Consider the following 23090-nt stretch of genomic DNA (forward strand, 5'->3'; position numbering starts at 1 on the left):
AAGAGACACAGAGGGAGACAGAGAGACAGAGACACATAGAGACACAAAGAGACAGACAGAGAGAGAGAGGGGGAGGGAGAGGAAGAGAGAGAAAGAGAGAGAGAGTAGAGAAATTAATTCACATGAAACAGAGGCTATCAAATTCCAAGGTGATGTAGCTAGCTGTCAGGCTGAAGACCCAAAGGAGTCCACACTGTCTTTCCAGTCTGAAACACAGTAACTGAAGTCCTAGGAAGCAACAGTGTTTCAGCTTGAAGGAGCAAAGCCTGGATTGGCTGGGGCCCTGCTCACATTAGAAAGGCCAATGCGCTCTGCTCAGTCTATTTTAAGTCAATGTTAAACTCACCCAGAAACGTTCTCAAAGACACGCTCACAATAATGGTGAACACATATCTAGGCACCTCGTGGCCCAATCAAGTTGATGCAGAAAATGAAGGATCACTCCTTTTTGTTAGTATGACCAGTCCTGGACTAGATGAAAAATAATCAGTCCCTACCCCTGGGCAGATTGTGTTTGGAGAGGCACTCAATCCCTCGGCTCCCACAAGCATCCTGAGTTCCCCTGTTTCCCTAAGCTACTCCTGGCCCAGTGTCCTACCCAAACAAGTAGATTCTGTCACCTCTCTTAACTTGCAGTGTTTTTCATGGAGGGGACAATTTCCCACAGTCAAAGAAATGCCATACAGACAAAGCCCTGGGAGCGCACAGCTTTTCAAGGAGTTGAGAAGGAAAATGAAATTTAAAAATGACTGCACTGTTGAAGATAAAAGCCGGGCGAATGTCAATTGTTTCTGTTAGCTCAACTGGGATGGAAATCCACGTGGAATTTCAACTAAAAATTATTTAGTAATTCGAATAATACTCATTAAGTAGGCATCTGTTGGTTTTTATTTTTAAAAATAGGGTCTCGTGTATCTTAGGCTTGCTTCAAATTCATCATGTAACTGAAGGTGACCCTGAATTTCTGGTGCCTAGAATCTGGGTGCTGTAACATGCTATGATATACAGATAGGAGTCACCTTGCCTGCTTTATGAAGTCCCGGAGATTGAACCTAGGTCTTCTGCCTCCAAGTGCAGCAAACACTGTATCAACTGAGTTCTATTGCCAGCAGGCAAAAGCATTTCTATAAATCACAAATACAGATCTTTTGTGCATCATACAAACATGTATAGTCATCAAAGATTAGGTTTGAATTATTTTTTCTTTTGGCTAACCTCTGTGATCACTTATCAGTTATTCTTTGTATTTGTATATCATAAAATTCACAATAAATTTTAAATGGGAAAAAAAAACAAAAAAACGTAGTCATTGAGGGCTGGAGAGATGGCTCAGTAGTTAAGAGCACTGACTGCTCTTCCAGAGGTCCTGAGTTCGATTCCCAGCAACCACATGGTAGCTCAACCATCTGTAATGGGATCTGATGCCCTCTTTTGGTTTGAAGACAGCTACAGTGTACTCATATAAATAAGACAAATCCTTTTTTAAAAAAATTAAGAGAGGTGCATCAACTCCCTAGCTTTATGAGTGAGTGCTTTCTCTGGTCCCACCCAGCACGGGGCGTGCAAGAATGATGCCCCCTCCCTGAGCTCAAGGCTGCAGATATCCAAGAAGTCGAGGAGGTGTTATTATTCAATGAAACAGAAATCTTGAGAATCAAGGACATTCATCCTTCCTGGAGCTGAGTGGCTCATGCATTCATTTGATTTCTGAACTAGATCTTTCTCAGGTGATTTAATAGCACTACAAATGAGGCCGACTTTTAAAAGACATATTTGCAGGCAGGGGAATAGTTCAGTTGGTAAGGCACTTCCCTAGCATGTGTGATGCCCTGAGTTTGGTTTCCAGCTTTGCACAAAGTCAGACTCAATACGCTCATAATCTTTGCTTGCTCTTGGGAGATGGAAGCAGAAATTCAGCTATATATTGAAGTCAAGGCCAGCCTGGGTTACATGAGACCCCATCTCAAAATCAAAATTATTTGGATGAACAAGCCGTACTATGTTTATGGGATGGCGATGAAATGCTGAAATTATGCATACATATATATGACTTGGCATCTGACTGCCAACGTTCAGACCCATGTTCCTGCAGGCGACCAATGTGTGGCCTAGAGAAAATGACACAATTCCCATTGACCTCATTCTTTTCTCGCATTCAATGTAAAGAGACAAAAATAAAACTCCCAACCCATAGAACTGATTAAAGCATTAGGAGAAACAATCCCTATAAATTGCTTAGTTCACTCCCAGCTAACACCCAATACACACTTCTTATTATCATGTTAACATTAAGTCCCTGGAAATCATTGACCTGGACATCCTGCCCAGCAAGATGGCTTGGAGAGTAAAGGCGCTGGCTACCAAGCCTGACAACCTGAGTTCGATCCCCAGGTCCCACCTTGTGGAGGACGAAAACTGACTCCTAAACGTTGTGCTCTGACCTCCACGCATACACCATAGCTTGTCCCCAATCCTATATACAAACATGAAATAAAAATAAACATAATACATTTTATAAAAAATTAAATGCCAAGTTTTCCTTTCCCGGCTTCAGCTCCCTGAAGCTAGTTATTAATTAATTAATTAATTAATTAATACCTAGGCCAGAAGCTTTGGCTCATTCCCTCATTAGCTCGTAACTTATTAAACCCATTCAAACTATTTTATGTCCACCACTTGTTTAATTATCTCTCTTCGGTCCCATCCAACTTCTTCCTTCTCCTCAATGTCTCCCTCAGCGTCTCCCTGAGTTCGTCCACCTGTTAGTTTACATCCGTCTCCCTGCTGCTCTCTCTGGCCTTCTTGCCTGGCATCTCCTTTTAGTCACTCACCATTTCCCAGAATCCTCTCTTTTCTTACCATTGTCCCACCTCCTATCTCCTCCCTCAGCTCATTGGCCATCAACATTTTTATTGACAGGTGTTGCTTATAAGAGATTTCTGCCGGTTGGTGGTGGTACACGCCTTTAATCCCAGCACTTGGGAAGCAGAGGCAGGTGGATTTCTGAGTTCGAGGCCAGCCTGGTCTACAGAGTGAGTCCCAGGACAGCCAGGGCTACACAGAGAAACCCTGTCTCAAAAAAAAAAAAAAAAAAAAAAAAAAAAAAAAAAAAAAACCAGAGAGAGAGAGAGAGAGAGAGAGAGAGAGAGAGAGAGAGATTTCTCACTACAAAATTTTTAAGTTAATTTTGCTCTTCTAAAAATGGCTCAAGTAAACCATCGGCCGAGTTATTAAACTCTCTTTGATAGGTTCTGGTCAGGATGCTCACTTAAAACCGTGCCTCACAGCATACAGCGGAATACGCTGTATATGTGTGCAATATGGCATTCAAATAAGAAAAGATTTGGGAAAATAATGATTTTAAGAGTACAAGCAGACCAGGCAGTGATGGTGCACACCTTTAATTCCAGCACTTGGGAGGCAGAGGCAGGTGGATTTCTGAGTTTGAAGCCAGCCTGGTCTACAGAGTGAGTTCCAGGACAGCCAGGGCTATACAGAGAAACCCTCTCTCAAAAAACAAAAACAAAAAACAAAAGCAAAAACAAACAAATAATAAAAGAGCACAAGCTGCGATTTCATCGTGGCTCTTGACTACCTGGTTGTATATCCTGGCTCTACCGTCTGCTATCTGTGGTCTCAGGTGTGCCATCTAAACTTGTGGGGACTTAGTTCTCATTTTTTGAAATGGGAATACTAGTATGTTTGTGGGAAGTAAATTAGATAATGATAAAAATTATTCTAAGTCATTTTCTTCTGTTTCCCCCTTCTCCTTTTTCTTCTATAACTCCTCTTCCTCTTAAAAGAGATATTTATGTTTATCTTAGATGTATGGGCGTTTTGTATGCATGTAGGTCTGTGCACCAGACATGCATACGGTGCACTTGTAGCCAGAGGAGAGCGTCAGAGGCCCTGGCCTGGAGCTACAGATGGATGTGAACTACCTCGGGAATGATGGGACTCTCTTGTCCCATCAAACCTGTTACCCTCTTAACCGCTGAGCCATCTCTCCAGCACTCCCTCCCTCTTCTTTGTCACCGAAATATTACAGAGCAAAGAGATGCTTTCAAAGTCATATAAACAGGCTCGAGAGATGGCTCAGTGGTTAAGAGCACTGACTGCTCTTCCAAAGGTCCTGAGTTCAATTCCCAGCAACCACATGGTAGCTCACAACCAATCTGCAATGGGATCTGACACACTTGTCTGGGGTGTCTGAAGACAGCTACAGTGTACTCATATTCATATGCATAAAATAAATAAATCTTTTAAAAATCATATAAGCTAATCTCTAACTCTATCAAAGCAATTCTTTGCTTCTCAGAGTAAAGTCCTAGTAAATTGTATCCTGGGAGAATGTTGTACTTTTGATAAAAATATACAAGTTGAGGTTGAAGAAAAATAAAGCAGATTCCATGGAGTAGAAAATTAGAGAAGGGAACGGGAGCCTATGGTCTGGTCTCAGTTGAGAAAGAGGTTAAATTTTTAACCCACAGACTCCAGAAAATGGGAAGCAGATTGAAACTGGGAATTTTAGATGGGGCCCACCCGGGCATCCTAACAGAGCCCTAACTGGGATCTGGTGTTTCTGGCTGTCAGTGACACCCTCCAGCATGCATGAAAAGGTAGATTTTTTTTTTTATGAAGTTGCCTGGAAAATAGAGACAAAGGTCACTGAAGGAATTCAAGGCCTGGCCCAAGTGTTGCGACTTGACATCTAAGGAGACCTGAGCTGCAGGATTGGGGTCTAAGGTACCAAGAGGCAAAGCTCAACGTCAAACCATGGAAAGCGGTAGACAACTCTCATTTTTTTTTTCACAGAATGCCAGGTTGCCCTGTGGCCCCAAGGCCTGTGAAGAATTTAGCCCAATGTTTGCCCAGCTTGCCCTGCTCTGAAATTACTGCTGAAAGAGTATGGGCAGATTGCCCAGTCCTGGGGGGCATTCTGGCACCACGGCAAGGGGTCAGACTATCCCCATCAGGGTGAGCTTTGTGGAGTCACAGTAACTACCAGATCATTGCTGGGGAAGAAGAGTAAACAAAATCACCTGAGGGCATCCATTCACATGGGATTCTCTAAATCAGCGGTTCTCAACACTACGAACACTACTGCCCTTAACACAGTTCCTCGTGCTTTGTAGAGCCCTTCCCACCCACCATAAAATTATTTTTGTTGCTACTTCACAATTGTAATTTTACTACTGTTGTGGATTGGAATCCAAATATATGTTTTTTTCCAGATTGTCTTAGGTGACCCTGGTGAAAAGGTCATTCGACCTCTCAACCCCCAAGAGGGCCACACCCCACAGGTTGAGAACCATTTCTGTAGAAGCTGGAGATGGTCAGGTTGTAGTGCGAAGACAGATTATGGTTAGACCAAAACATATTCTTTAAAAACCATGTTTTTATGAGAGCACTGCCATTGGACGCACCTCACCCAAGTTTAGTTCTCTGATGCTTCGGGTAAGGTTGGAAGAGCACTCCAACCTCCTCCAGCTACCGAATGGCTCCTTCTGACCCTATAACCAGAAAGGCAAAGCAAACACCAAGCGCACATGGGAAGATGACCTGGAACTTGACTCCTCCTTCAACCTAAGCACTGTTTAAACCAAAGAAATATGTCACTAATGCAATGAAATCCTTCCTGTCTTTAGTGACATCGGCTCTTGAATCTATCATGAGCTATAATGATAGCGGTGGCATAACTTGGAGAAATTTTGTGTTAATGAGGTACTAAAATGAGTAACACCCACAATCCAACACTCTTAGGGGTCCATTAGCTGGCCGGTATCCAAGCCTCAAAAAGTGTTGAGAAAATACCACCACCCCCCCAAGAAATAGTCCACATTGCTTTAAATGATAACAACATAAACATAATCTTCAATCTTAATCAGCTTCAAAGTGGAAATAGAAGCCCGGCAGTGCCGGCGCGTGCCTTTAATCCCAGCACTTGGGAGGCAGAGGCAGGTGGATTTCTGAGTTTGAGGCCAGCCTGGTCTACAGAGTGAGTTCCAGGACATCCAGGGCTACACAGAGAAACCCTGTCTCAAAAAACACCAAAAAACAAAACAAACCAAAACAAAACAAAAACCAACCAAACAAAAAACTTCAAAGTGGAAATAGAAATTAATATCATTAGTTAGTAACAATATTAATTATTGAACAATTAATGAGTAATTAACAAATGTAGCTTAGTGAATAAAATTAAAGTGAATTTGAATGGTGGGAGTCAAATGATGTCACTAAGTTCTGTAATACCAAACACCAGAGTATTCTACAAGTCTCGGGGATCATCTGGTTGACATTGAAAGACTTAGTGTCAGAGGCAAATCCTCCCAGGGGCACAACCATGGTCAACCCTGGGAACAAGCACGGTACTGAGTTTGACTGGGCGCATCTTTGGCTTCCACGAACTGGTTTATCCTGAGTATTTTCAGGTGACTAGCCTAGGACAGTTGATTTGCTCTGCCACTTAGTGACAATGGTGATCTTAGTCAAATCCCAGTCCAAATTTTTGTGGCAGGCAGAATCCACGAGGCTCAAGGACATACAAGTCAGGAAGTGGAGTGGACCTTGCTCCACGTACTCCGTGCTCCCCGTAGGGTCTCATGGAAATCCATGCTTAGCTCGCCCTCTCTGCCAGCCAAGGCTCCCTCCCCAGGTCTTTCCCTGCACCTTACTCATCCTGCAGTTACAAGATGTTAGATGCGCCTTGCTGTCGGTGTGGGTCATACCTGTGTCCAGACTGGACTGCGGACTCCGTGAGAGCAAGCTTTACATTTGACTCACTCCAATCTTTTCAGTGTTGGTCACAGGTTTGGACATTAGGTGGGACTTTAATATATATTGAATTGAGGTTGAAAGAAAGAAAGGACAGAAAGGCATTAACCTTCAAATCTTGCTATTTCTGTCCTTCACATCACGTCTCAGCTCTAGATTCGAATTTTCAAGTGTCTACTGGACTTGGCCATCTGGTGTGGAAAATACTCACAGCTTCCGATGGAATCTAATTGTCTCGGCATCTCAAATGCTCACTCCTCTAACCACACTGCCATCCACTAAGCCACCTGAAGTCATCTTCTAATCCCTATGTCCATGAATATCATGTGCAGTTACGTATACTGACTGGGAAGGACAGGAATCCCTTTCTCCCTCCGCGTCCTACCTGGATTTTGGTCTCCTTACTTTGTGCATGGCCAACCCTCATCAAAGAATTTCCAAAGTGGCCCGGGGCCTCCAGTCCGACCTCAATCTATCCACCATGATCCCTCACTCAGACACCACACCGTTTACGTTTAGATTTTCAGTGACTCGCCTTTCATCATCTGCAAGAGAATGTCAACTATGGCGTGCAAATGACTCTCATAACCTTTCCTAAACTTACGTTTTTAGACCCGCGATCCTCAGTTCCTGTTCTTTAAGCTCTAGCCATTCATAGTAATTGTTATTGTGCGAATACACCAATAATTCTCGTGTCCGTGCACTTCCCTACGGGTTCGAGTGTCCATCTTTCCAGACACCACTCAGATCTTGCCTGCTTTGTCATCTCTAGAATGTATATGCTTGTTAATTTACCTGAACGGTGGAAAAAAAAAAAAAATCCTCTGGGGTTAAGCCCTCATAGCGCCCCCTCAGGACATCCGTGGAAACACAGCTGGCTGGCTCATTTGGAGGTTTCCACTAATCAGATGAAAAAATTTTCTCTGAACAGGGACAGCTTTGTGCCAGAGTATAAAGCCAGAGAGCAAAATGGGGGCTGGATTTCAGCCCCACTGACCTCTTTGATCAAATTCTCAAGTGCAAGGAAACATTTTATCCACATTGACCTGGAGGACATATCACCATTGTTACAATTGCCTCAGAAATGTCGGTGTCTTTTCCTCTCTTGGAGGTAGTTATATTGATCAAAATTTACGGTTCCTGCTCTTAGATACAGGAAGCATTAATGTGCCCTTTGAATTGTTGATTTTTGGAATGAATAGAGCAGATCTGAGGAAGGCTTCTGGAACACACAGAATGTGTTTTTACACTTCTAATATGCAGACGTATTCTTAGCAGTGTGTGCTTGATCAGCCACTTGACTGACTGTCCCGGCCTTTCCTTTTTGTAAGAGGGGGAGGGCAGCAGCGCCTACCTGTAATGCTCTGACTGTCTCAGCTCCCCCGAGGGCTGCTGTGTTGTACACCCGGTCCCTACCTGACAACCCTGTTGCAGGAGCTTGGAGAACACTTGGAACTGTGGGCTAGCTAGTTGAAGTGGGCAGCGGGGTTGGGCCTTGAAGGTGGTATTTTCTTCTGGTTGCAACTCTGTCCCTCTGCCCAGATGGGAAGGGCCTCTATCACCAGAGCCTCCACCAGGCCTTCCGCGCCATGAGACAGAACAAAGTTTCTTCCCCCGAGTTACCTCTTCAGGTGCTTTACCACAATAATGACAAAGAGTCACTAATACGGTGCCCTAGAGGTGTTGCGAGGATTCAGCGAAAGGGGATTCATAAACGGTTCACGAGAGTATCCAACGGAGGCTGAGGTAAGGATTGGCTTTTGTTTCTCTGGGTGTTGGGAATGAACCCAGGGCCTTGTGGATACTAGATAAGCAGTCGCTACCTTCTACGCCAGTAATGACTATTATGCTTGTGGCAGATTATTTTTAAAAAAGTGAATACTTTGAAGCAGCAATAAATACAACCTCACGAGAGGAAAGAATCCTGGTGACTTCTAAAGCTGGAGATGGTTCACTCTGTATGAAGATGTCATTATGTTCACTGACTAGAGAGATGCTTTACTGTAGGGCTAGACTCACGCTGGAGACTTTGGTAGGGTTTAGATGGAATAGAAACCACACTCCTGATATGTAATCACCAGAACACAGATGGGCCATGTGACCTCTCCTACAGCTCCGGCGTCTGTTGACCGAATACCCTGCCTCATGTCCTCCTCCATGTGCCTCCCACACCGAGGGTTCTCTCTTCCGTATGATAAATCCAGACTCAGGCAGAGCAGACTTCTCTCCCAGAATGCACTTCTGCAACCCCGCCCCTCCTCCTCCCACTCTCCCTATGCCAGCGCCTCCTCTGAGCCTCACTCCTCCTGGACCAATCAGCTTCGTGAGCCTCCTTCCCTTGTTGAGCCATAGCCTGTTCCCCCAGCCCAAAGCAGCCGTGTCCTTCCGGCTCTGTGGTCATAGCACTGTTGGGCTTGGATCCCGACCCTGCTTTTTATTAGTGGAGTGATCTTGGCTCTTCTGTGACTGGGCTGCCTTATCTGTGGAAGGACAGTAATAATTAGACACGCTGCCTCCTTTATTTCTCCAACATAGACTTATCAACTGTGAGCTAGGAGCTAGGATGTTCTGGCATCAGGAGATACACAGTAAACAAAACAGAATTCTTGCTTTCATGAGCTCATGGAGAACAGAGAGCCAGACAATTACAGCCAAATGTCGCCAAGCGCCGCCATCATTCTAAGCTGAGAAGGGTGTAGGGAACGGTGTACTGGCTGCTTCAGAAAAGTCCCTCCGAGGAGGTGAGGTATAAATCGGGGTCAAAGTGAGAGGGGCGTGCCGAATTGTGCAGGAAGTACATTCTGAACAAAAGGAATTTCACTACAAAAGTCCTGAGGTGGGTGGGAAAGGCAGGCATGTAGGGGTGGTGTGTGTGTGTGTACTCATGTGCATTATGTGTGTCTATCTGTCTGTCTGTGTGCATGTGTCTGTGTGTGTGTGGCTGTCTGTGTGTGTATGTAAGTATACAGGTGCATGTGTGTATGTGTGTGAGTCTATCTTTCTGTATGTGTGTATACATGTGTCTGTGTGTGCATGTGCATGTTGTGTATGTCTGTATGCAAGTCGATCTTTTTGTGTGTATGTGTGCCTACATGTGTCTGTATGCATGTGCATGTTGTGTGTGTCTGTGTATGTATATGTGTGTGTCTGTCTATGTGTGCAAGTGTCTGTGTGTGCACGTGTGCATGTATGTATGTGAGTCTGTCCACCTTTCTGTGTATACGTGTGTATGTACATGTGTCTGTGTGCATGTGTGTGTATGTGCACGTTGTATGTGTCTGTGTGTCTATGTGTGCATATGTGTGTGTATCTCTGTGTGTGTGTGTGTGTCTGTGTGTGTGTGTATGTCGATGCACACTCACATAATTCCTCCTGCAGCAGCAGTCTGCTCCGCACTCCGTGCACCATCAGTGTAACCTGTTTATCTTCTCTCTTTCTAATCGGATGCTATTTTCTTGAGGGTTCTTGATCCCGTGTTTCTCCCGAAGCGTGCTCTCTAAGTTCTGGCCAAGACTCAGAGACTACAGTCTCTGCTTTCTCGCATTGGTAACTTAAGCACTTATCCCTACATCGCTTTGTCTCGGGCCATACCATGCAGCTGACCCTGTGAGCTTTTATTCAGGGGACCAGATTTTAAATATGGCTTGATCATTTACAAGATGCTTTTGTCAAATTCACCCATTGTTCTAGTTTGAACAGGGATGGTCCCCATAGGCTCACAGATATAAAAGTTTAGTCATTGGGGAGTGATGCTCCTGGACAGGGGTGGGGGGTGGAAGGTTGTTAGGAGGTGTGGCCTCGTTGGAGTAGGTGTGGCCTTGCTGGAGGAAATGTGTCACTGGGGGAAAGCTTTGAGATCTCTCTTCCTCCTGCCCATGGATCTGAATGTAGAACTCTCAGCTCCTTCTCTAGAATCATGTCTGCGTGCCTCTGTGCTGTTGTGTTCCTGCCGTGAGAATAATGGACTAAACCAGCCCCATTGCCATGTGACCCCCCCCCCCATCCCAGTCTGATGCCACAAGGCCTGGACAGGGAGCAAAGCCTGAGATGACCCCCAGGCTGGCATCTCACAGCCCAGGTGAGCAGACCACGTCTGAGATCACCTCTGCCACATGGCACAGGTGGAGCAGCGCACTCCTGAGACAACTCCAGATGCCCAGTGGCCCCTGCGTGATGAACAAGTAAGTGGTGGAGAGATGGAAGAGAAAAAGAAGCAGAAGGCTGTGTGGCAAGGAAGAGAGACGGAGCTAAAGACTCGAGCAGACTGAGGAGCTGCAGATGCTGCCCAAGGCCAGGGTGAGGTCCTGACCTGTGCTACCTCTGAGGGCCATGCCCGGGTCCCTGGCACTGAAGCAGCAGGGCTCTGCTATGACCAAGAGCCAGGCAAACGTTCCTGGTCTGGACTGCCACTTGGGTCCATGTTGATCTCTGAGGATTGTGCAGAGCTGGCCCCACCCCTCTCTTAGGCATCATGGGAGAGTTGGTCCTGGGGTTGTGAGAGCATGGGAGCTGGCCCTACCCCTCTATCCCTTGAACAGGAAACAGTAACGCTGGCCCTGGTGTCAGGGTTTACAGGTGAGCCAGTCCTGAGGGGGAGAGTATGGGAGAGCCGGTTGGACTGACCAGCTCGGACACCACCCTAGTTCAGATCCAAGGCTTTGAGTTGGCCCCGCCCCAACATCTACCCCATCTAGGAACTGCTGGGGCATGCAGAGTGGCCAGTCCTACAGACCCAAAGCTTCAGAATCTTGATGACACAACAGGACATCTGAGAGGGGTCCCGGTGAGGATTCCGTCTTGATGGTGTAGCAGAAGCCAGAGGCCTTGAGCCAGAGCCATGACACTTTGCAATGAACAAGTAAAGAAGTGCAAAAATGGGGTTACTGTGGGACACACTGTGACACACCACAGCTTTCCGCAACGAGATTTTTTTTTCCCATTGGGGGAGAGGAGGCTGCAAGCGTGGAGGGCTTGGCATGAAGGGATGGGAAGAAGGGTGAGGCTGGGGTGCACTATGTGAAATTCATGACAAATCAATAAAAAGATAAAAACAAAAGGGCTGTCATGTGGTCATGGTGTCCCTTCACAGCAGTAGGACATTGACTAAGACATCCACAAAAGCCCAAAGATAGCTCAGAAAACTGACCATCCATGTCTGTCTGAGAGAACTGGGGGCAAAGAGTAATAAATATTGGAAGAATCAAACACATGTTAAATAATCCCACACACGGCGTCTAACTTCCTCTTCTTCAAGTGGGAAGGCCAAACTTGATTACAATCCTGTGTTTACTTTTGTTTATATTTGCAGGGTACTTGTAGGGATCGAAAAGGCAAACTAACTCATTTGTTTTCTTCAAATTAATATACTAGTTTCTGGGGCTGGTAAGATGGCTCAGTGGTTAAGAGCACTGACTACTCTTTTGAAGGTCCTGAATTCAAATCCCAGCAACCACAACTATCCGTAATGAGATCTGACACCCTCTTCTGGAGTGTCTGAAGACAGCTACAGTGTACTTACAAATAATAAATAAATAAGTCTTAAAAAAAAAATACTTGTTTCGTTATGTAAGCCCTTTGTGTGTTCAAAGTTGAGACACCATTAGGAAATTAAATCCATTTCTTAAGTTCTATTCCCATAAAAAGCTACTTTAAAGATTTACATTTATTTCTATGTTATGTGTATGAGTGTTTTCCCTGTGTGTGTGTGTGTGTGTGTGTGTGTGTGTGTTTATGGTTCTACATATTATGGAGGCCAGAAGAGGGTGTGGAAACTGGAGTTGAAGACATTTGTGAGCCACCATGTAGATTCTGGGAAATGCGTGTGTCCTCAGGAAGAGCAGCCCTTAACCACTGAGACACCTCTCTCCGGGCTTGCAGAAGGCGTTTTTATAGTTCCACGACCAAACCACCAAAATCAGTGGGTACAAGGAGAAAGGAAGAGAGAAAGCAGAGAAATTACCACAAATCCTTCCAAAGGAATCTACGAAAAAAAAGAACTGAACTTAAGCGATGGAGAAGACACGAACCACTTAACACGTAAGTAAAGAATCCTCAAAGCATCCCCCACGTGACCGTGCAAGATAATGAACACGTTCTCTCAAAGGAAGGTCAGGCAGAGGAGGACAGAGCACAGGAGTGGCTTCTCTTTCCTCCTCCTTTGCGCCCAGACACTCTCTCTCTCTCTCTCTCTCTCTCTCTCCCTCTCTCTCTCTTTCTCTCTCTCTCTCTACTTTAACTCCTCTTCTTTAACCATTTCCCCTCCGAGGAGAGCTAACGAGGCACACAATCACCAGGAGCGCCTTCGCATTCAGGACCGCCAAGCACTGGAGGCATCGTAACTCTTAGGAGTTTTCTTCGTGACTGATCTGACTTATTCTTTAGGGAATTATTTCACACACCACCTACTCAGAGAGCCTCCTTCACTGCTAGAAGAAGAAGGTACGGATTTCTTTGGTGCCTCCAGTCAAGCCTGTGCTTTTTCAACCTCATCCGCGTTGTGGGATGGTGTGACCTCGGAGTCTCCTCGGCTCTGTGGTCTTTCCTGGTTTTGTGCCCTGTGCCTTACGGTGCTGGAGTCAGAGGGAAAGAGGCTACATTGTGAGGGCAGGGACCCTCAGCTCCCTGGGCATGTAACCGTGTTACTCCCACATCACGTGAGCGAGCCGCGGTCATAAACTCAGCTTCCCCACAGATGTTTTCTCAAAACACCCTCTTAGTTATCAGGGACAGGCGGTTTAAATGAGGTTAACCTAAAACAAAAGACCTTCTTGCTTCACCATGGGAATTTAAAATACCTTTCATTTGTGCTAGCCAATCAAAGCAGGACTAGGCAGAAAGCCTATCAGCGAAGCATTTGCTCCCGTGCTTTTTATGCTGCTGCTGCCGAGAGAGACATACGGGGTTTACATCTATGCCATGTAGCCTCTTACAGAACCAGATGTGGCTTGCAAGGTACCTTGTAACTCATCTCCTCTAAGCTATAAAGCCCCTCCCCCCCTTTTCTGGCTCAAGTTTGAGGAACCAACTGCTGTTTTCTATCAGTCCTGCGACAGATGGCTGGCATATGACTGCTTTGCTAAATGAAATGGGCTCTCTGCACTTTACTCTTTGATCCCCGGTGGCAAGCCCACAGAGACCCGGGCAGAGCGGGATCTTAACACGAAAGGTTTAAAGCCATCCTTTTGAGATGTGTACCTCCTTGTACACATTGCCACATTCCTCATTTGAAATCGTGCAACAGGGGTCAAAAAAAAAAAATACAAAACAAAACAATGTACTGCCTTCATTGGGTGTGATTGCAAGTCCCACAAGTACCAAGGTATGGGACCCCTGGGTGAAGCTTGGTACTCAAATAATCCTAGCTCCAATAGGAGAAAACAGGGAGACACAGAGAGAGGATCTAGGGATTGAAATAGTATTATCATAGATGTGGGGGCCTTTGAAGATGGAAAGAATGTTCTTGAATTAAAATTCTCTCTCTCTCTCTCTCTCTCTCTCTCTCTCTCTCTCTCTCTCTCTCTCACACACACACACACACACACACACACATACACCCTGTTGCTATTCTCTGATTTTGTTAAAGAGGAGCCCACTTGACTACATGTCTTCGGAATGCAGCTACTCTAACGGGGAACTAGAAACTGCCAACTGCAGAAAAAAATTAATGGACCCAGTGCTGTGTCATGTCAACACTACCTCGGGAGCAGAGCTATAGCACTTGGCTGATGGACATAGACCATCCAGCTGGTTACTGGAGCACGGCAGTACAATCATTCTGATTTTTGTTTTGGTTTTTTGGGTTTTTTTGGATTTGGTATTTTCGAGAAGGGGTTTCTCTGTGTAGCCCTGGCTGTCCTGGAACTCACTCTGTAGACCAGGCTGGCTTCGAACTCAGAAATCCACCTGCCTCTGCCTCCCAGGGCGCTGGGATTACAGGAGTACGCCACCACCACCACCTGATAATCATTCTGATTCTTAACAAAATGAGCCAACGCCGGAGTTGGCTGTTGGAGAAACGGCCTGGGTTGTTCCCAGGTAATGTGGTCTGTATAGCACTTACAACCAGCACAAGCCAATGGTGTGGCTTCATTTTTGCAATATTTTAAGATGCTTACTGTCCTTGGGATGTATATATTTTAGCGGACTCGAGTTTATCCAGCTGAACTGCATAAACATGGTCCTTTGTGTCTTTTAGCTTATTTATAATGTGTATGTGTGTGTGATCCTTTTGAGTGGCGCTTTCCCCCAAATTTGGGTGTGGCCGACTGGACTCATTAATAAAGCAAGCCCAGACAAACATCTCATGCTTTCTGTGCACTTTAGTCATCATTACTGTTGTTGATCAGATTTCAATCAGATCAATCAATCAGAAGACTGATTTTGGTCGATCGGGAGCAGACAAGGATCATTAACTCAGTAATAATTAAGTTTCCATGCTAGAAATGCTTCCTTTGAGAGACTATGACCTCAGCATAGTTATTATCTATTCTTGTTGCTTTGAGGTAATGTGGGGGATTAACCCCAAAACTGTTGGCATCAGGTGCTTGGCTACTGAGTTTATCCAGACTCACATTTTCTATTCTTTATGGACATACATAACCACAGAGGAGGGGGCTGAGGGGAGCTGTCAGGGTAAGTAACATTTGTTGCAGAAGCATGAAGACCCAGACTATAATCTCCATAACGAATGTGGGAAGCCAGGCGTGCTTACGTGTGCTGGGTGGAGGCAGGATTTCTGGGGCATGCTGGCTATTAGCCTAGTGCCAGGGTCTACGAGAGAAAACTATGTCTCAAGGAAATAAAGAGACCGAGCACAGGACGCACATTGTCCTTTGGCTGTCGCCTATGTGCTCATGTGTGCACACACCATGTGCACATAATAAATAAATCAAAAACCACAAGGAACATGCTTATGCTGTTCAGCCTGATAAACTCAGGTCCTCTAATATATATGTGTGTGTGTGTGTGTGTGTGTGTCCCAGGACAGTAGACATCTTAAAATATTGTGGAAATGAAGCTATAACATTGGCTTCTAGTGGCTGTAAGAGCTATACAGACCACAATTCTAAAAGCTTTCTCTCAGATCTATCTAGACCTGCCAATACTGATGGTTAGAGCTTTCTCCATAATTCGGGTGATGGATTTGAAGTTCATATTGATTGATTATCTTCACCCAAAGAATTTCTAGTCCTCAGACAGCAATCTCACCCCAGACCTTGCCACCCAACTAAAACAATCAGGCTTTTGGCCATAATAAGAATGGAAAATCAGGGACCTAGTGAGATGTCTCAGCAATTAAGAGCACGGACTGCTCTTCTGAAGGTCCCAAGTTCAAATCCCAGCAACCACATGGTGGCTCACAACCATTGGTAATGAGATCTGGTGCCCTCTACTGGTGTGTCTGAAGACATCGACACTATATTTACATATAATAAAAAGTAAATCTTTAAAAAAAAAAACATGTAAAATCAGTATTGATGGCTCAGCATGAATTTAACAACTGTACCAAAAAAAAGAAAGAAAGAAAGAAAAGAAAAAGAAAAAAAGAAAGAAGGAAAGAACAAGAAAAATATAAAGAAAAAAGTAACATAAAAATAGATGCATCTAATAATATAAGCCTCACAAGTGCTAGATTCCTAGTGTCCTATAGTACTCATGTTTCTGCAGATAATAGGTTATGTTGTCATTAAAAGATCAAGTCTGTATCAGCCTTACATATGAAGATCTCATCTATACTCCTAGGAGTTATGTCCATAAAATATTTTGGCCTTACACTAAATGCATTCCTGTGGAACTCAGGACCGATGTCCTAAGTTAGAGTTCAGATTTGTCCAACGAAACTTCCCATTAAATTTTTTTACTCGAAAGCCTTGGGGTTTAGGAAGTGTTATTTTCCAAATAAAATGTTTAATTAGTGCCTAATTTAGAAAGCCAAAAATGGCTGTTTATGGCCTCTGCCTGCCTCGAATTTAGAGACTAAGAATGAGGCATGGACTCATTGAAAAATAACAACTGTTAAACAGTTGTACTCAGCAGTAAAGGGTCTTTCCCCTTCGTGACTGCAAAGCCTTAAAGCCTAAGCCTTTTTCAATGGAAACTTTTCCAAGCTAAAACACATTAGAAAAGGCAGGCCACAAAATGAGGATTTTATACGGAAGAGAAAATGGGGGCAAACATTCCCACCTACCCACCCAAACCAAAAAAAAAAAAAAAAGAAAAGAAAAGAAAAAATAAGAAAGAAAAGAAATTCAGGTAGAAAAATTTCACATAGGAAGACTTCAAAAACATGTTCTTTGGGGACCTCAAAAGCTAGCGAGTCCGCATAAACAGTGAGATGCCCGCCTGCTCTCCATAGATGACTGCCCGTGAAAAGCACCTTTTCTGCCATTTTCTTGAGTGATGTGTAGTGTAGAAATGATATGGGATAAAAGATATATGTATACTATAGAGATGATATGGTATATTGATGAAGTATTTAACATAGGACATCGTACAATTTAAAATGCATCCAATATGAGTCTAAACTCATCCAACATAAACTTATCCATTCATATGCGTCTAATATGAAATTAGTTTTTAGATGATAGATCAACACATGCCCACTGCGGGGGAAACCAAAATGTCCCAGTCCCTCTATGACAGTGCTTATGCTTTCAAAGATTGGATGCCAAATGGATTTTCCTGTGACAGCCAACCCATTTATAATAGAATCAAACAAAATGTGCTATGTCACAGACTAATCTGTTATTAAAAATTTTCCCCCATGGTGCCAAGTGATGCCTAAAATATCCATTGTTCATCACATGCTGCTGTGAGTGCTGGACCCCTAAGTGGTTTTTCAGTTAACCGTATATTCATGTATTCAATTTTCTTAAGGTTTGTTTCCAGAAATAACTGTCCTACTGAAAGGTTGCCTTTGAGCCTTTCCTCACCTGAGTCATCCTGTCTGGCTTGACATCACATGCCCTCATCCGACAGGAGAGTCTGCACAATTCCCCACACACCGAAAACACCTGCATAACATCTGATCAATTCCCTATGGGAAAATGAAGGGCGTTGTAGTTGTTCCTTGAATTTCTTTGAGGGCTAGTGGGCTATGCTTTAAATGGCTCTCAACACCCTGGGTGATTGGACTCAAAACTTCCTAGAAATACATGATTCCTTATTGCTTTTACTAAGTCTTGCATCTTCTTTAAAAAAAAAAAAAAAAAAAAAAAAAAAACTTTGTCCACGTGTTGCTGAAAGAGCTACAGTTTAAAATTTAATTAATCAGATATGTTTTGTTTCTGCGGTGTTGAAATGCCTACGTGTTTGATATCATTTGGATTAAATAACTAGATAATGGGATGAACTTTTCATTTTTCATGTTGTGATGTGGTTTGGCTTTAGCTACGGATGCCTTTCAAAAGACTTAATTGATTTTGAAGTCATTATTTTTCCCCATCGTCAAATTCCCCTGGCATGTCAAAATGTTTGCTGCCGGAGTCAACATTATTTTAGGGAGCAAAATTAGTTATATTTAAATAAGATTTAAAACACATTTCTCTTGGCATTGTGAAGTTCTATCCATGCTACACTCAGAGTAATGACCTGGAGTTACCTCTCCATAGAGAACAAAGTAACTCACTTAAGGGGTAACATTGCTATTTCTCCCTAGTGAACAAAGCAACTTTCTCGAGGGCTAACTGTCTTCTGCCCAAAGCGATAAGCCTTACATTTACTCAACACCTAAGCAGGAAGGAACAAAACATGAGAGACTACATCTTCAGTTGGTTCTTCTTTCCCCCAACCCCTCCAGAAACAGCCCTGAGGCTGCTAACTCTGCGAATCCTTTTTGCAGATATGTGTGTTACAAAGCAATAAATGAGATAGCATGGAATTGAAGCCTTGGCTTTTAATTCTTTGGAAGACTCTGTCTCTGTCTGTCTCTCTGTCTCTCTGTCTCTCTCTGTGTGTGTGTGTGTGTGTGTGTGTGTGTGTGTTAGGGAGCTTGGCATTTTCTACCACTCTTCAATTATGAACCCCTTTCATCGGGCAGGGTGGGGGTTAAACTACTTTCTAACATTATTATGAAAAAGCATCTTTAAAATATAGCCTGTTGAGTGCAATAACAAGTGGTCAACCACCAGCAAACAGATTTGGGTGAAAGAAATGGAAACCATGAAAGGCCAGTTATTCATTAGTGATTTCTCAATGTATCAAAACAAAACAAAACAAAACAACCCTACACTTAAAATATCTACCGAGAAAGGATTGCAGGCAAGGATAAGGACAACAGAAGCTTCAGTCAACCTCTCTGTGCAAAAGGGACCATCAAATGTTTGACCTGGATCTACCAAGCATCATTTAACAAAACAACAACAAACAAAAACAAAAACAACAACAAAAAAACCACATAGCAGAAGGGACATTGACAGTCTGGATGTGATCTATTTTTAAAAAAGATTCTTTTAAAAATAGAACAAACTTGAGGATAAAAAGACAGCTGAAATGGTCATGACTGCAATAGGCAATTACAGGGAACCAAAGTGGTTTCCTGATTTAGCATGGTTGCTTTTTATAAAGTGTTTTCTTGATTGCATTCTTCTTGAAAATGGCTATTTATGTAATTTTAGAATTAAAAAAAAAGACCCTGAAAATGTGCAGTTAATTATATTTACAATAGTTTTCATAGTAGACACATTTTTACCAACTAATGAGCAGAATTTATTACGTGCACTTGTCCTCTACACAATTTTAAAGTCACACAAACATCCTACCCTTCCCACATAAGAGGACATTAAAATGAAGGTCAAGAATATCTATGAACTTATTTTGTTGTAATGTATAAATCACATCACAAATGATTATCACTTAGTATGGAAAGTCTTCTAAATACTTTGTTAATTTTTTTTAATATCAGTGATTACAGAAACATCATGATATGGATATTTGGGGTCTTTATACGCCAAACCTCATGATAACAAATCTTATTAAAATAGTGATCGTGAGCACAATGACCCTTAAGAGTTTTCCATTTACTTGACAACTTTAAATACATTGGAACTGATCCCTTATTTGCTTTGGAAACCAGGCAAGAACTTGTATAAAAATTTAAGTGGTACTACATCACACACTATTATTGTTGCTACGTACCAGTGGAGAGTAGAAATTCTAAAGAGTGACTTTTCTCTACTTCTCTGTTATCAGAACTTACCTGCCCTGCAGCTTGCCAGGTAAAATTCATGGAGTGGATATTGACAGGAATGGCTGGCATCCTTTGTTGGGCTTTCCTGAAATCATGTGTAAAGGGGGCCATTTTCCCCTCTGAGACAATCAGAATATCCTCTTCAAATCCTGTTGTGTAAATAATAAACAAACCTATCAAACTAGTTGCGTTTCTAAGAAAACAGACGTTTCATGCAGAAAGCAAAACCCCAGGGAACTAGTGTAGGTCACTGCTTTTCATAAAGCACCTGCCTTTGATACCAAGACCAGTACCAGAATTATTTTTTCTGTCTGTGGTAGAAATCGTGCTTCTTAACGAACAAGTGGTGCAAGCCGGTGCTAACGCTAGGTTCCTGTTACAACTCTGCAGTCTGGACTAGCAACTGCATGACTGGAATGTTGGGCCGGCTTTGCTTTTTTTGAGAAAGAATCTCATAAGCCTCTAAATAGAGAATCCTGATTTTGAAAGGAGGCGGCAATCACCCTTGAAGTTGTTTTAAAACACACTCGGTGCACGTGTCTCTGCTCTAAAGAAGAAATTGAGGACCACTGGGAAGATGCAGACGCTGGACCTTACCTATGAGCACTCTGGCCTGATGGGCGTCGATCCACAGGTACAAGCTCTCCTCTGGTGGCTGCCCTGCATCCGCTCGCAGCAGGAGCAGGCAAGGTAGGATGCTCCAGAGCCGGAGCGCGAAAGCAGGGAAGGCTCTTCTCCGGGCCATGCTGCTCAGGACCTTCTCTCTGGTGGTGCCAGAGACTCAACTCTTGCCGCAGAGACCCAACCTGCGCTGCTTGTGAAGTTCTCGCCTTGGCTGCAGCTGGCGGGACTGGAGCTGGAGCTGTTCCCACTTAAAACGACTGGGCGAGCAAGACTCCAGTCTCCGGTGCGAGTGAGCCTGGGAGAGCTGGAGAGGAGGGAGCAAGGAGGGAGTGGATGCGCGGCCGCGTAGAAGAAGGGGGGGGGCTGGAGGGAGAGGGAACCGCGGAGACACGAAGCTGGCAAAGCTGGCGATGCCAGCACGTCCCGCAGCGCCAGCAGCTAGAGGATCACACTCTAGAGGGAGGAACCGCGGGAACTGCTGGCACCGGCGAGCATTGAGAGCGGCCGGTGATACGCAGGCGACCGCCACTAGGGGGCGCTGTGGAGCCGCGTGGGCGGGGCCGCGATACCAGGGAAACCGCGCTCGCTCGCTCGCTCGCTTGCTCGCCTTAACCAGGTAAATGAAGATGGGGACACAACCGAAAAACGCACCCAAAGGGACTTCTGGGTCGTCACTCTGGCCTCCTGCCCCCGCCCCCGAAGTGACGCATATGGATGGCCGGGATGCTGTAAACGAAAAATATCTGGGCTCGATTGGTAGTCAAAGATGGTGATAAAATCCGTTTCACTCTGGAGCTAACTGAATGCACATAGTCAGTCGACTCTTTCCCTTTGAACTACATTTCAGACCACGTCTCTGTGTGCCTATCTGCAAACTCTGGCTTCTTTAGCTGACAGTTTGCGCTCTCCTGAGAAGTTAAATACTGAGACTCCACAGGCTAGTCGGGCTATTGCAGGCGCTGGTCCTCGCAGGACGTTCCTTTATTTCTGCACTGGACAGATATCCGACAGGTGGCGTGATTTGTCTTCTTGATAACCCAGTCGCACCCGGAATAGTTCTCTAGGAACCTCGATGATAGCTGTAATCCCAACCCCACTATCCCTGGTAGTGGTCCCCCCCCCCTTAAAATTGGATTTTGGTAAAAAGAAAAAATTGGAGGCTCGTTCCCAGTCTCCGAAATCTTGGGAACTTGGGGGTGACTGAGGATCTGGTGGGCGAGCACTTAGCTGGCTGGCTGCGGCTTGCAGCATTACCTACTGCAAGGAAGTTTTTTTTTGGTTTTTTTTTGTTTTTGTTTTTTTTTTTTTTTTTTTTTTTTTTTTTTTTTTTTTTTGCCTCTTGCCTGCCTCCTTGGATGTTCAGAGAAAGCGGAAACAAACGATTATTCAAACACACGGAAAGTTTTCAAACTCCGGAAAAGCTTTGTTTACTTCTTTTTGGGAGGTTTTTTTTTTTTTTTTTTTTTTTTTTTTTTTTTTTTTTTTGCACCCAGTGGCTTTCCAACAAATGCCCCCAAGGATCTAGACTCCGGAGCTGGACTGTGTTCCACTCAGTCCTTTGTAGAGTCGCGGGTTTCTCGGCAGGAGAAAGCAAGCAGAAGCCGGACTCGGACGCGTGCGTGTTAAACAAATGTTAGGTCATAAGCAGATTTTCAAAAAGGAGGAGGAAGGGGAAGAAAGGGGAGGAGGGGGAGGGGGAGGACCATCTATTACAACTGTGAAATCTGTCCAGATACCCAACAGATTGAAAGGGGGTATTGTGTATGCCAGGTAGACACGAAGGCCGTCCTTTGTGACTGTGAACTCCATAAAGCTTCAGTCTTAACATTCTTTTCGACCGTTGCGGTAGCTACTGTTACTATTCTCATTTTACCGATGGGGGTGGGGAACTAAAGCTGTAAACGTCTGGTCGATTGACCGCAGATATTCAGCTGGTGAGTGAGGAGCCGGAATTCAAAGCATCCCGATCGCTCTAGCTCCAAAGCCCGTTCTCGGAAGAACTCCTCATCGTCGTGAGCAAATCACAGTTGAGACGTTTTGCCTCAAAAGCTTTACAGCCACTCTTTCTTTTCAAACAAAACATGTAAACCAGTTATGGTGGCACACGCTGTAATGTGAGGGCTGAAGAAGTAGAGGCAGAGGCAGCAGGAGCTCATTGTTAATACTGATCGACATATGGAGTTTGAAGCCAGCCTGGGCTACCTGCGACTGTCTCAAAATAAATAAATAAATAAATAAATTTTGTCCCAACATCTTATTATTTTATTGTTGCAGTGAATATTCATTTGTATAATGTTTTATTAGATTAGTATTAGGCAAACTTACAAACCTTTAATATTGTAAAGCCAATGTCATTCAGTTACAGGTAATAATTTCGCAACACAATAGACTTTTTTTTTGGACTTGGAATGTGGTTTTCGCAGTATTGCTCAGACCTCCATGGCTCTCGGTGCAAGGACGCCCTCTACAGGTTGTCCTTGTCAAATACCAGCTGAGAACTGAATGG

At 44.1% G+C, this 23090-nt stretch overlaps 1 protein-coding gene across 1 annotated transcript in view; it reads right to left on the reverse strand.

Moving 5' to 3' along the window:
* Positions 1–21040, reverse strand: part of Wif1 (WNT inhibitory factor 1) — a 79226-nt gene extending 58186 nt beyond the window's left edge. Inside the window, exons 1-2 of the mRNA XM_052165740.1 lie at positions 20558–21040; positions 19970–20109 (exon numbers count right to left, since the gene is read on the reverse strand). Coding sequence (XP_052021700.1) covers positions 19970–20109; positions 20558–20705 — 288 coding nt within the window. The 5' untranslated portion in view covers positions 20706–21040. The remainder of the gene's footprint in view (positions 1–19969; positions 20110–20557) is intronic.
* Positions 21041–23090: the final 2050 nt, after the last annotated feature.

Source organism: Apodemus sylvaticus, chromosome 20 (genome assembly GCF_947179515.1).
Source record: "Apodemus sylvaticus chromosome 20, mApoSyl1.1, whole genome shotgun sequence".
Taxonomy (NCBI): domain Eukaryota; kingdom Metazoa; phylum Chordata; class Mammalia; order Rodentia; family Muridae; genus Apodemus; species Apodemus sylvaticus.